This window comes from Solea senegalensis, linkage group LG3 (genome assembly GCF_019176455.1).
Source record: "Solea senegalensis isolate Sse05_10M linkage group LG3, IFAPA_SoseM_1, whole genome shotgun sequence".
In the NCBI taxonomy this organism is placed as follows: Eukaryota; Metazoa; Chordata; class Actinopteri; order Pleuronectiformes; family Soleidae; genus Solea; species Solea senegalensis.
The window spans coordinates 4,756,155-4,771,237 of record NC_058023.1 but is presented as its reverse complement, the minus strand read 5'-3'; the positions used below and the strand labels follow the sequence as shown (position 1 = coordinate 4,771,237).

The 15,083-nt window shown below is 40.5% G+C and overlaps 1 protein-coding gene across 2 annotated transcripts; it reads right to left on the bottom strand.

The window, feature by feature from the left end:
* Nucleotides 1-4,198: 4,198 nt before the first annotated feature.
* khnyn (KH and NYN domain containing) lies at nucleotides 4,199-14,768 on the bottom strand. 2 transcript variants are annotated; one of them, XM_044021518.1, is made up of 9 exons: nucleotides 14,072-14,768; nucleotides 12,755-13,023; nucleotides 9,741-9,875; nucleotides 7,347-9,112; nucleotides 6,253-6,383; nucleotides 6,046-6,142; nucleotides 5,840-5,947; nucleotides 5,361-5,462; nucleotides 4,199-4,986 (listed from the first exon to the last, which is right to left on the bottom strand). In XM_044021518.1, the coding sequence occupies exons 2-9, from the start codon at nucleotides 12,983-12,985 to the stop codon at nucleotides 4,644-4,646; spliced, it is 2,913 nt and encodes a 970-aa protein (XP_043877453.1). In that variant the 5' UTR covers nucleotides 12,986-13,023; nucleotides 14,072-14,768; the 3' UTR covers nucleotides 4,199-4,643. The 2 variants fall into 2 exon arrangements, with proteins under 2 accessions (XP_043877453.1, XP_043877454.1); XM_044021519.1 differs by lacking the exon at nucleotides 14,072-14,768 and adding an exon at nucleotides 13,135-13,543.
* Between the last annotated feature and the right edge of the window lie 315 nt (nucleotides 14,769-15,083).

Below are 15,083 nucleotides of genomic sequence, written 5' to 3'. Positions count from 1 at the left end.
ACATATTCATTAATACAGTGTTCCCCAAACTTTCAATATAGGGATCCTGCCGTCCATCTGTGGGGTCCCGACCCAATCATTGGGAACCGGCTGAACAGGCTGTAACTGTACATTTCTAGAGATTACAAGACAGCTTACAATCAAAACATACGATCAAACTAAGTTAAACATTTGTTTGGGGACCCAAAAAAATCTCCTGTGACCCGATTTTTGGGTCCCGACCCAGTCTTTGGGAACCAGTATTGTGAACAGCCACACTTAGCCACACTAAAACATAAAAACAGTCTAAACTGCCCAACATTAAAAAAATCATTTATGAGAATAATCTAAATATGCTAAATTAAAACCAAAAGAAATTTTGGGGACCAAAGAAAATTTCCTGTGAACCATCTCTGTGTCCCAACCCAGTCTTTGGGAACCACTGTTACAGCATATCATAATAACAACTTGAAAATGCTAAGTAAATTGATTCATGGGTGAATATGAGCAAGGTTTCACATATTTTTACTAAGTGATTCCAGAAATATAATGTTGATTTTTATGGATATTAACGTCCAGTTTTGTGATCATGTATCTTATAATGAGCTTGTAAGTGAGTTACTGAGTCAGAAATAGTAGTAAAATATGACTAAACTAAATTTTAACCTAATAATAACCTAATAAAAGCCGCTAAACAAACAAACAACGTGAAACATGACAAATGACGCAATAACATGAGTTTAAAGACATTAATGAAGATGAATGTTACCTGAGTTTTTTTTTTGTTGCGGTTTAAAAGTGTCTCGCTGTGTCTCCACGTGCTCTTGTATCCTTTACAACCGTCACGCGCGACTAAAAAACGCGAAAAAATCTCTTTATTTCAACATAAAATCTTTCAAACGTATTTATTTTTTTTTTCTGTTCGGGCGCGACGACGACTGTGTCCGCGTCCTTTACCGAGTGAGAGGCGAGGCAGGGGCGCGCGCGGGATCACGAGCACGAGCACAGTTATGTCATTTGCCTATCGATCTATGAAAAGTCATTTTATGTGTAGTTTTTAAATGTTTGTGTATGCCTACTGTTTTTGTGCATCTATTGATTGTTTTTGTGCATATTTTGCTGGAAAGTGTGAATATTTTTGCGAGTTTGTTTGTGGTGGTTTTGTGTGTAATTTAAAATTCAGTTTTAAATTTCCTTCTATGTGGTGTTTTTGTTTCTTATTTAAGTAGTTTTACTATTTTTCTCCAATGAAATTGTGTACACTGTTTACATTTTTGTGTTTCTTTTAGGTGATGTTGGTGGTTTTGTGTCTCTCTGTGGTGTTTTTGTGTATTATTTCAGTGTTTTTTGTATCTTTCTCTCTTGAAATTGTGTACACTTTTTATATTTTTTGTTTCTTTCAGTTGGTTTATTGTATTGTTTTAGTGTTTTACGTCTCTCGCTGATGATTGTGTGTATGATATTTGCATTTTTGTGTGTCTTTCCAGTGATTTTGGTGTATTTGGTACATTGGTGCATTTTTTTGATGATTTTTGCTGTTTTTGTGTCATTTTTGCATTGTTTTATCTTCTGATGATGATTTTTGTGTCTTTCTCTGAGGTTTTGTGTATGTTTTTTGAATTGTGTGTCCCCCCTGTGATTTCTTTGTATCTTTGTGGTGTATTTGTGTAGCTAGTGTTTTCATCTCTCTCTCGGATGTTTTTGTGTATATTTTTTTTAATTTTTGTGTATATTTCCAGTGGTTTTATGTACCTTTCTGTTGTTTGTTTTTGTTAGTTCACAGTGAATCAGTATGTTGGTTTAAACACCAGTGACGAAGACTGTATTCAAACTCATTTTACTATTTGTGATTAATCATTTTCAGATTTATTCGAAACCACAAATATTTTTTTGTGGATGAAACAGATTTGGACATTTTGTGCCTCAACAAAAATTCACTTAACTAATTATCATTGTTTATTTCACCACCTTTGTTGAATATGTGTTAAAGTCATGTTAGAAATATGGGGTGGAGTCTGAGCTGCCACCACTCTCTGCTGCTTCACATGGGAAACTTGTCTGTAGACGTTCTGGATACTGAATATTAAATCCAGGCCAAGTACACTCACCTCTCCATTAAACCTGTGCTTTCTTTCTTTCACACACCTGTGTGAAAATATTCCCAGGAAGTTCTCAGAATAGATTTCGTTATTGTTTGAAACTCACAGAACCGGTTTGATTGCTTCTATTTCTAGAGCGAGACCATTTTTATGTTTCTTTGTTTCTTCCAGAAAGGACACGAGTCACCCTGCGGTGTATTTGAGTCAATCTCTCCCCGTGTAAACACAAATTATAATTATACACACACGAGAAAAAAAGAGCCAGAAATCATTACAGCAACCAGGAAAAATGTACTCAGCTGCTTCTCTTTCCTCTTTATTTATTATTTTTTATTCTTCTGAGGAAGAATCCTGATATTTTCCATGTTAAAATGATCTGTATTCATTAGTTTGCTCAAAATCAGCTGATAAATTTGCATATTTACACCAAGGTTTCCAATAATAACTGCACCAACAATAACAAAAGACTTTCAACAACTTTCGACTACAAAGAACATTCAAACGGTGATTTTGAAGCGTGAAAGATGCTAAAATGTAGAAATGAAACAGTTGCAAGCAGACATTTGAAGGGTTAAAGGTGCAGTGTGTGAAATGTAATTTGGCCGAATTTGAAGCTAAAATAAGTATTAATACATATTATACAAGTGAACGATCACTCTATTGTAGAATTTATTGATTTTCAAGCGTGAGGTGACTTATATCCAGCTGCTAAATTTCACAAGCTGCACCTTTAACATTAAATAGGGAATAATGTCATTAAATCACAGATTTCTGCAGGTCAGAACAACATAGGAAACATAAGAAAATAGGATTGTACATATTTTTCCTCATACTATACATGTTCTGGCATTTATTTGCAGTGGTAGGTAAACCTGCATTATCTCTCAGAATTATTATTATTCTTATTTTATTGTTAATATTTCTATTTTCTCTTTTAAAATTGTTATTTATATATTTGTATTTTGCACCAAGGGAGTGGCACCCAAATTTCGTTGTCCACAAAATAACGACAATAAAGGCTATTCTAATTCTAATATCTCAAATGATTGATTCTTCTACTGGGTTTGGACACGAAAACAAAAATGCTTTTTATGTTTGACTTTTGACAGAAGAGGTTCAAGTGGTAAAATATTACTCAAAACAAAGAATATGTTAAGAATAAATTTGAACATGAATTAAATCCGCATTTATTGGAATTTGCTGTACTCGCTTGTCTCCTGTCTTGCAGTAAACGTTGGTAATGTGCACCCCCTGGTGGACACAATTGTGATCAGTTTATAATCTGAAAACTGGGAATTTGTGTCAAAACTCCACACACACACACACACACACAAAATAGGTAAAATAAATTGATTTATTTTGTTTGACAAAGTCTGGAAAATATAAGGAGATGTTTTTTTTAACACTTAAAAACAAACACTGATTCCACACATGAAGGCACACAACTATGGGTCAGCTGATACAAGGTCACTCTAAAATAAATTAATAATATAAAAACGTATGATTCAGACTATCAAAATCCAAATCTCTTAAAAAAAACAAAAAAAACAGGTACTTGCTTTGTTGCTCCAGAAGTGACAAAGAATCTAAAAAACCTGAAAACCTAAAAACGTGTCACCTGAGGAGCACCTGTGATTAGGAAAACGACGATTAATAGCTTAAAGGGATAGTCCTTTTTAAAAAAAATAAAAAAATTGGGGTTAAAGTGAGGCACTGAGGCAAAGTAAGTGCTAGCCTGAGACACGAACGCTAGCTGCCAGAGAGGAAACGAGAAAAAAATGATTTTAACCACTAAATAAAAGGCTCAATTAATAAAATATACACAAGCTTCAGTCTCTGCTTTCTTAATAATATGTTTATTACTTTATCTCACAGTTACAACGTCTTTTAAAACAGGAAACTGACGTTTGTTAAACGCTCACTCTCCCACACCAGATCTCATAGAGAAAACCACAGATTTTATGCCACAGCTCACAGGGTGCTTATCTACTGCTGCCCCCGTTAGGGAGTTAAAATGTGTTGTTTTGTGACTTTCTGTGTTTGAAAACTTTCAATAAAATTTAACTTAGTGACACAAACTGACCACAGGAGGCAGCAATAGACGAGCAGCTCCTGTGTCCACATGAGCTTAAATCACAGATTTTCTCGATGGACTTTGGTGTGGAAGAACGCGCCATTTAAAAAACGTACATTCCCAGTCAGAAAAGACTGTCAAAGAATGAGACAAAGCAGTGAACATGTTCTTTAGATATTGCAGACTTAAGCTGACATAGATTTTATTAGGTGACACCTTTGTTAGGTGGCTTTTTCTTGTGTTGTCACAGAGAACTAGCGTCCGTGTCCGTGTTGTTGCTGTATGAGGGTTATGTCTGCACATAGGAGGGGGTGGAGTCTGGAGGAGGAGGGGCATAAGAGTATGAGACTGACTCTGACTATGTCCACTTTTTATATACTGTACAGTGTGTAGTTGCAGCTCTACCTGTGACCTCACCTCAGCAGCACATCACAGTTTAACAGTAAAATCAGAAGACCCGGTTAAGAAACGTATGCAGGGACAAAAGGTCCCTAAACCTTCTGCAGCTCCAGGATCTGGTCCGACAGGACGTTGATGTCCGTCTCCGCTGGGTGACACTGTAGCACCAGCGTCACTTCGTTGTCCTGTCCCGGGAAGACCAGACACAGCTGCTCTCTGAGACTCAGCGTCTCCTCAGGACTCCTGGACTCCTGAGTCCACCTCCGCGCCGCCTTCCCCTGTCCTCTCCCTGTCCCCCGGCCACCTCTGCCCGCCGCACCGCTACCCGGTGTGCGGTCGCGAAAGTTCAACCCCTCCGTCATGGAGCGGGGAGGTTTGGAGGACGGGAACGAGGTGGCTACGCCGGCAAACGAGTGGTTCCCTGGGTCAGGACTCCTGAGACCGCACCGAAAAAGTCAATCATTTTAACATTTAAAAGGTGCAGTGTGTAACATTTAGGAGGTTTTATTGTTAGAAATCAAATACACAAACCAAAGGTATGTGTATAAATGTGTAAAATCGCTTTGTAGCCTTAAAATAAGGCTTTTATATAAACTTTAGGTAAAAGTTTTTGTGGTTTGAAGCTACCTCCTCTCCCCTGTGTGAAGGCCACCGTAGTTCCCTGAAACGCAACTTTTTAACCTTTATCTTAAATTTCACATCAGAGTATAAATTCTGGAGGAACTACAGAGTCTGATACATTAACAACAAAAACTGTGATGTTTTTCACCATACATAAATTAAATATGTGTGTGTGTGTGATTTCACACCCGTGTTCTGAGCGTAGAAAGTCGTCCAGGTGAGGGCCTCCTCGTCCCAGAGGGTCGTCGGGCACCATGAAGTGATTGCCAACAAACGTGTACTGAAGAAGTCTGAGGATAAAAACAACAAATACCCTCTGTATTCTATGGACTAGCCCTTTGAGCTGTACCAAAACTTGACTGTAAATAATGTTTATGTTTAACGTTCATCTGCCATTTTGTTGTTATGCACCAATGTTCTTCATAAATAACGTCTTTTTTGTTTTTAAAACTTTTAAACTCTTTTTTTAACTTTTTAACGACTCAAACCATTTAATAAATCATCAAACTAGTTGCCACTCAACGTATTATCAGTGAGCAAATTAAATATTTGGCTGAAAGTTAATTCAATATGTAGAAATAAAAGGGAAAAAGAGCAAACCTGAGTCGTACAACACATCTCTTTGTCAACATAGCGTAGAGAAACATGCAGATTATTTGGACTGTACCTCTTTTTGATGATGTCCCTCCACAGTGTCGACTCGTCCGAAAGGTCCCTCAGGTTGTCGTTGGTTACGATCACTCCGCCTGTCTTTTGAGCGAGCTGCAGCATAAACCTGAGCAAAAACAAAAGAAGAATGCGACAGACTGTTATAAAAAACACATCCGTTATCCGATTCATCTCATCGAATATGGGCGTAAACTGTTCGTCCACCTGTCGTCGTACGAGCTGATCCTCTTGCCTTGCACTTCTCTGGAGGGAGTGTAGGAGAGCAGACCAATCGTCTGAAGCTCCGTCAGGTAGTGCTGCTCTGAGAAGACCACCAAAAAAAACCACTCAAGACTCAGCACACACTTGCTCCACATTTACTTGTTACATGTACACTTTTTTAGGGGGTAAATAGAACACGGGACGGGGTACCTTTGATTTTGGGGTCGCTCTTCTGTCTCCACTGTGGCAGCAGGACGCTGATGTCACGATGACCTCGGTCCCAGAAATGCTGCACGGCCAGAGCGATGCCTCGACAGGAGAAGAAGTGACCCAGCCCGTGACTGAGCGACACATGTGGAGTTTTTAAACATCAGACTCAAAATCCTGGTCATTTTGACACATTACATGCATCATATTTAAAAATATAAACAGACAAACCATTTGAAATGTTTTGTGGTTGTTGTGTGTCTTTCAAAGAGATCAATCTTAAGAGTCACATGATACAGAGGTCCGGACACAGCCACCCTACCAACATGTTGAGCCCCTGAGCTTGTACCTGGAATCAGGAACCAGTAATCCATCAATGTGTGGATTAATGATTCTGGATTAAACATTTGAGCAGAAAAACCTTTTTTCCTCAAATAGCAAATGGGAAACACACAACCTGTAGCCGTGTTTCCGCTACATGGTCCTAGCTCGCCTCGCCTCTACACGGTTTGGTTGTGTTTCCATTACAATATACTTCCTCCTCAATGCGGCACACAAACGAGTGACTAGTGACTTGTAAAGCAGTTGTTTTCAGTGTACTGAATCATTAGAATCAGTTCATTTTAGCTCCGTCTGACACAGTCACTGGACTGAAATACAATGATAGGGTTTGTGATGCGGCTCGCTAGTTGTGATCGCAGGCTTTCAGCAGCGCTGTCGCTAAATACACCAGATTTTAGACAATTCCCTAGTAATTGTTAGAGATTAACCCATGTTTTTAGGATTAAGTCTTTTTAACTGATCTACAGTTCATCATTGTTTGGCTTGATTCTTATGTCGAACATCGCACTTATGCCTCTTCCTGTGACGGTGACCAATCAGTGGCCGGCAGTCTAACGGCTTCACGCATAGTATCACGTCAGCTTGCTTGGAACCTCGCCAGTGCAGGTACTAAAAAAAGTACCAGGTTCCAGGTACCAGCTAATGGAAACGCAAAATAACCGCGCCGTGCCAAGGTGAGTCGCGTCGCACTAGTGGAAAAGGGGCATTTCCACTTAGAAATACATCCACTCCCAACCCTTTGTTGTGATTCCCACCTCATGGCCACGTTGCTCCCATCAATGATGATCGTCCTCAGTTTTGGGACTCCGGGTTTGTCTGTGAGCTGGAGGTCAAAGGGAGTCAGCAGTCCCTCCAGGAAACGTTGCTCCCCTGTCACTACCACTGAAGACGCAGGCATGAAACCCTGTCTCTCCCTCGCTCTGGTCGGAGACGAACTGTTCCTGGTGAAGCCCGGGCCTTTCCCTCCTTGGTTTACAGCGTTGGAAGGCTTTGGATGCATGATGTTGTCATGAGTGGAATGGTTGTGTTTTGATGTGGCTGGATCAGGCCAGAAGATGTTTTGGTCAGTGTTCGTTTGGATCTTGGTGAGTGGGGGATCTAGGGTTGAGGGGTAAGTGGCCATCGGTGGCCCTTTCACCTCAGGAGGAACGATGGGGTGCTGGGTTTGAGTCTCTGAAGGCCAGTGTTGCTTTGGCTGCAAAGTAGTTTGATGGACGGGAGGTTGTTGGGGTTTAACAATCCACGGAAACAAGTCTAGTTCTGTGATGGGTGCAGTCACGATTGGAACTTCCACCCATCCCTCATCATCAGGTTTACTCTTTTCTCTGTACCCTGCTGGAACAACTATTGGTCCATTTTTCTCCAGGACCACATCGTCTATCTCTCTGGGACCCTCCCTAAATACATCCATCTTACTGCTTCCCTCTCTCTGAAGCTCCAGGAGAAGCTGGTGAGTGGATCTGTCAGGCAACATTTTGTAGACTTTAGCTACTTCCTGTTCGGTGTACCCACAGCTGGCTGCAGCTTTTTTTAACACTCCAAGGACAAAGTCTTCCTCATGTCCTTCATCCTTTTCCTCCAAACTACCTCCCTCAGAGCGTCCAATGCATGCTATGGCTCCTCCTTCTTTTCGTTCATGAACTTCTCCATTGCTGCTCATCACCGAATCTTGACCTGCTGCTGTTGCAACTTCATCCTCCCTGTTCTCACACGGTCGGTTTTTCTCACTCACGTTTTGGGTATTATGTTTTGGATGATGGCCTCCTTGAAGCATTTGCTTCTTGTCGCTGCGATCCTGCTCCTGTTGAACCAAGTCCAGTATCTGTGAGGCCTCCCTTGGTCCCGTTTGGGCGAGCACTCGTTTCACGACGTCCTCTGTGTAGCCCATGGCTGTGAAGAACTTTAAAAGAAGCCAGAACTCTTTGTATCCAGTTGATGATTGACGCTCTTCTTCGTCCCCCTCCTCCTCTTTGGTGCCTAATACGTCCTTCTGTGCAGGGTGCCCCTCTTCTCCTACCTCCTCTGGAGAATGCATTAGTCTCTCCTCAGTACCCTCCGCCCTTCCTCGGGCACCATATGATGCAGATAAAGACTGGACAGAGTCCATGGATGCTGCGTCTTTTCCTGAACCTGCAGTCATCCCTTCAAACAAACCAACAGTGCTGGAAGGCTCAGGGTCTGTGTGTTTAATGGTGGAGGGTTTGTCCCGAATCTCCTCCGATCCATCACGCACCCTGACATTTCCCTCTGTCTTCACCAGGCTTGGGCTTGATCCAAGTCCTGATTCTTTAACCAAATCCAACAGGATTTCCATCACTGATCCTGGAAGCAACAGAAGATCCAGTATGTGCCTGTCCTCCCACTTCTCAACCAGGGATTTGAAGGCCCGGCGTGACTCCAGGGTCTCACCTGAGCCTCTGTCCCCTGTTGCGTGTCGCTCCACCAGCTCTGAAATTAGGGAGTAGGCTCGCACCACGGGCTCGACCAGACCTGATATGAGCAAGAATCCAGAAGAGCCAACCTGGTTTGGTGAGAGAAAAACAGAATTGAAGCTGCTGTTGTTGAAACACTAGTTAAATCTGCATTAAACAGTTGCATTTTCAAGCAGCTAACACTGGTAATAATAATAATTCATGCTTAGGAATACACTCTTCTGAACATTTACATACATTTTTTCGAATCACAATGTCCATAAAGGGGTGAAGAAATATAAATATGGGATTTCCAAGGTATTTTTAGAAACATGTTTTACGACTACCACTGAAAAAGGAAGTTGCTGAAAACAATAAAATTTCCGTGACTTCTACAATTTCGGTGTATCAAAATGTGTAATAAAAAGAATGCAAAAAAAATTCCCTGTGACAACATCGCAGGCGTTTCTTCATAAGTGCAACAGATGAATTAATAAAGCAACTCCTTGAAAAGAATATCACATTATTAGTCAATGTCATTACATCAGTCAACACCGAGTGACTGATGAGTGACTGTACAAAGATGGGGGAGAGTAATGACTCATCACAATCCCCGCCCCACAGAGGAAAAAAAAATGCCTGGGCAAATCCAACATTTGACTTTTAATACCAACATTCACTTTGGGAAATTCCTCTTTTCCCCCCAAAAGCTTAATGACATAGACACACAACACTTACCATAATATGTGCTGACGTGGTCTTAATCAGGGAGTCCATGAACAGCCCTCTAGCTCCACAGAAGACACAGTGAAGGACCCCGGGGTAGGAAACCTCCTGCTGCTCTTCCTGGTTCACAACTCCCTTCACAAACAACTGAAAAGAAAAATTTATTTATACCATATCGAAAGGGCCACCGCTTCTTCTGGATCTCCTGATCAACATTCCATGGTCTTTATTAACAGATATAATTAACATTTCTAGTATAATAACCGCCGTAAAACACAAGGAATCAGCTGAGGGTGTGATCAATCATGCTTTGTGAACAAAGCGTGGATGGACTCCAAAATGAGTCGGCAGACAGACACAATAAGTCAGGGGGAAGTCCCTGAGCTGGAGCAGCGTGTGATGCATTTTGATGTTGACGGATTTCGGAAACAAAAGAAGACACGCGAAACAAGACGCAGAAAACGGGTCCCATTGTCTCTTGATCTTTTCTCTGAGCAAAGACAAAGCAGGTCTGCAAAGGGCATGTCTATATGGTCATGTTTATTGCTTAATTAAAATCATTCAAATTCTTCATACGTATATCATACATCATAATTTTCTATAATCGTTGTCTTTTCAATCACCGATGTCATTTATGATCAATCTTAACATCCTATGTTCGCCCATCAGGCACAATTGTCAGTCAGTCAGTCATCATCTACCGCTTTATAGCCAATCTCAGCTACATCGGGCGATAGGCGGGGTACACCCTGGACAGTTCGTCAGTCCATCGCAGGGCCACACACAGATAGAGACAAACAACCATTCACTCTCACACTCACTCCTATGGTCAATTTAGAGTGTCCAATTTACCTAATCCCCACATTGCATGTTTTTGGACTGTGGGAGGAAGCCGGAGAACCCGGAGAGAACCCACGCACACACGGGGAGAACATGCAAACTCCATGCAGAAAGGCCCTTGTTCCAACCGGGGCTCGAACCCGGGTCTTCTCGCTGCAAGGCGAGAGTGCTAACCACTACACCACCGTGTGGCCCACTTTGAATTGTACTGACAATATTTGTCGGAAAACTGCAATACCAATAAAGTTTTATTGTTGTGTTTTAATACTACATTCTTGTTGCTCACTGCACTCGGAGGCCCAGGTTAACCTAGTTTTGTTTGTGAGTAGACAAAACTTGTGTTCCTAGTCTGGCGTCAACACTCCGAGGCCTATAAATAAATGCACGAGTCACGTCTTATGAATGTTACGACAGCAACTGTGGACGAGAACTGACGGGAACAACAACAATACCACAGTACTTGTCAAGTAGAAACCAAAAGGAAAACGTGCTAGTTTGAAATCAGGAGTTATCGAAAAAGGGAGTGGGTCAAGTTATTGGGCAACGTAATGACGCCAATAATGACTAATGTTAGAGGTGAAACCAAGTCTATGCAACTACTGCATAGATTGATTAATTCAACCACTTTATGTGTACTCTATCTTATCCGGTTTTATATTTCTATACTATCTTGTGTGTATTTAAGGTGTGCAGGGAGCACATTACAATAAATTTCTCGAATCTGAATCACAGAAATAAGAATGTACAAAAAAAGTATTGTTCGACACTCTCTACTACTACTACCACACTTACTACTAATACCATCATATTTTGTTAATCAATGTGACGGGTAGTCACCAAGGTGTTTCATCTTCAACTGTCAACCCCCAAAATTGCTCTTCCCCTGGCTAGAGTGGTAACAACACAAGGAAGCACCCTACTGCCATTCATTTGTGGCCCCTCCATTTTGTGGCCTCTTAAGTAAAATATAAACTTGAAAAATTTCTAAGTGAGGGCCTTTCTCATGGAGAAAAGTGATGCATTGTTTTATAAGATGCCCCTCCAATCTAAAAGGGTGCCATTATGTCCCTACATGACAGTGTCCCACTCCCAAAGGGTAATGTTAGAGGAAATGCTGTACCTGTATCGGGAAACACAGGTATGTGAGAATGTGGAATTATATATTAGTAGTGACTGCCCCCACTGGTGCGGAGTAGATGCCATTTTCAGTTTTTGCCCCTGCCCTTGTGTTAGTGCATCTATATCCAGACTAGCTTGAGTGAAATTGTACTTCATCAAATTTCTTAAAGTCAGACTATTTGTGTTGTGTTTCCATTTATGTCACATGATGAAACTGACAGTGAAGTCACTTCCACATTCCAGTCTGAGAAAATACGAATACAAAAGTATTTTGTATTCGAAATTGTTAGCAATACCAGTCGAAAGAAACTAAATTCTATGCGGTATTTTACAATCAGCGTACCGTAGCAACATGTCATTGACACAACACAACACAACTATGTCTATGACTGAATAAAGGTAAAAAAAAATATGCAACAGCAGTGCAATTAAGTGTAGTTTTATTATTGCCGCGAGTGGCAACCATCTTGGAAGCCTATATTTGTGAGGTTGCTCTGACTTTCCAACTTGAAGGGGGCATTCCAGTTGAAACTTCCGACTAGAAACTTGAAAAATTCTAACTTCCTGTTGCCACTGGCATACACCATAACAAGTAACGCGACTGAGAGTAATAATTCTAGCATGTATACGTTAAACGGGACCCAAACTAGCCTTGGCACTCTGCACATGACCCACAGTTCCCGCTAGACCAGACCAAAAAAGCTAGACCAGTGGTTCTCAAACTTTTTATACCAAGTACCACCTGAGAAAATACTGAGCTCTTGAACTAACCACCAATGTTAAAATACATTAAAATATCATGTCCTCAGCTCTGCTCCGATCACAAAAGTTTTTCTGATTTTATTCCAAGTACCATGACAGGAAGCTTGCGTGATTAGGAAGAACATGTTTTTTGGATCGTATCACTGCTTTACTGAGAAAAAGAGAAGGCCATGTGAAGCTGACAGGCAAATCTTAGTTTGTTAGACGTCTGTTTATGTTTCAAGGTTATGTACTACAGCTTTAAGTCTATAAACATGACTGGAGTCTCTGACGACTCAGGACTAAATAAAGTAAAAGTTTCTTACTTTGGCTGCTTTGACGTCATTGCTCGAGCCACGCAGTTTGAGCCAAATCTGCCCATTGTTGCCATGCGGCAAATCATCGGCCCCGATCCCAAACGTCACCCGGAATATTCGCTCCACGGAGTCGTGCAGGGACGTCAGAGATCCACGCAGTATCCCGGCACACGCAAACTCATCCTCCACCTCAGGTGGTTCATCATCTCCTCCTCCTCTATCACTTCTTTCACCGTCCATCCCCTGTTCTTTAGATCATCGGAGAGGAGTTGGACATACTGAAAAAATAAATAAAATAAAATAATTTAAAACACTCATGGAATTGTTTTTTTACACACAACTAGAACATGTGTATGTTTCAAAATGCATAAAAAGAAGGAAAAACAAACCACATTCGGATGTATGAACTGTTAAAATCAGCTAAGACAGCGACTGAAAAAACATGGGAAAATGAGGATATAATAAAAAACAACAACAGGTACAGTGTAAACAGAAATGCCGACATATTTTTCTGACATATATTGCAACTACAATTTGATTCGCGATTTACGGACAGCCCTTGCATTTTGCCAACAGCCAGAGACGCCACGATGCGATGTTATCACGATATTTAAGTAACAATGTGACATTACCACGATAATTAAGTCACGATACCATATTATCCCAACATTATCACAATATTTAAGTCACAATGTGACATTACCATGATATTTAAGTCACGATACCATATTATAATGATATTTAAGTCATGATGCGATATTATCGTGATATCTAAACTATGATATTATCACGATATTTAAGTCTCAATACGATATTATCATGATATTTAAACTATGATATTATCACGATATTGAAGTCATGATACGATATTATAATGATATACTATGTATACTATGATATCATATACAAAATTATATATCCATATTGCGATATACTCACACAAATCCAGATCTAGTGAGAGTGAACACTTACTAGACTATAATATTTCACTTAATCAATCACCCCCCAACCCCTACTGCGTAAATTTTCGTGCATTCCAGTTGTAGTCGGAAGTCAGATTTCCAACTCAGAAAGTTGAAGGAACCTAACAAAGGTAGTATTGCGTCGGGAACCACACTTCACACATGCGTAGTACAAGAAATTATTGCCATGTTTTTATCGCGATAAATATCAACAGTATGTTGTCATGAACAGAGCTGCTGAATGTGTATTTGTGAAAAACACACACAAAGGAACAGGACATGGAGGCCGCTCGAACGGACATACAGTTCCAAAATAAACAACAACAATCACGAAATGTGATGTTTTTTTCGTCGGTTATCTTACTTGAAATCGCGTGCGAAGTTTCCGCAGCTGGCGACGCAGCTCTCCTCAGGTGTTCCTCTTTCACAAAACAACAACAACAAGCTCGAGCATTTTGACCAAGAATGATAATAATAATATTAATAATAAGAAGAAGATCAACAACAGCGGGAGCTGGAGAAGCAGCGGGGCAGGAGCAGCGACTCTCTGCGGGCAGGAGGAAGAGGAAACCTGGGCAACGGAGGACAAAAAACACCCCCGGATCAAAATCGAAACCTAACGCACACTCATGCGGAGTTAATATGTCTAGCAGGGCGGGTACTAATGACACAGCAGAGAGAGCGGAGGTCAGGATAACGCTGCAACTCAGCACTTTAACGCCATAATAATAAAATAAAAACAACAACTGTCACCACAGCAGATTAAATGTTTTTTATGTTCCGTAGTTTAACATTCAATTTTAACTTATTTGAAAAAACGTACTCATTTGTGTGCCAAATATACATTACAAAGGCTTGAACGTTCATATTTAAAGCGTATGTGTGGATTTAAAATGTTGTATTCACGGGTTTTTGTGCAAACAACAGATGTGGGGGATTTCCAGTGACGTCAGAAACGGGATTTTTTTCTGTCTGTGTTTTGTTTTGGGTTTGACTCACCGACAAACTTAATAACACGTACATTCATCTCTATCACATCCCCGTGGAAGTGTATACTTTCAAATAATAATTTTACTTCTTAAAACTTACATTTAATTTGAAATAAATACTTTATTTTGTGCTGGATATATGAGGAGGAGGAGGGCCGGAAGTGAACTGTAGCTTCCATTTCCGGTGTAGACTGTCAAGTTTGTGGTTTTTCCCCCTCCTCTCCTCATTGTCATAAAATTGTCACAACTTTTTTAAATTTGGGTGAATGCTGACAGTTTTATCACATTGGTTTTTCATATATCTCATACATTCTGTCTCATGTTATTCTTTTCAATTGATGTAAAGTGTCAAGCCTGTTAAATGTGTGGTGCCTTAAATTATATAAA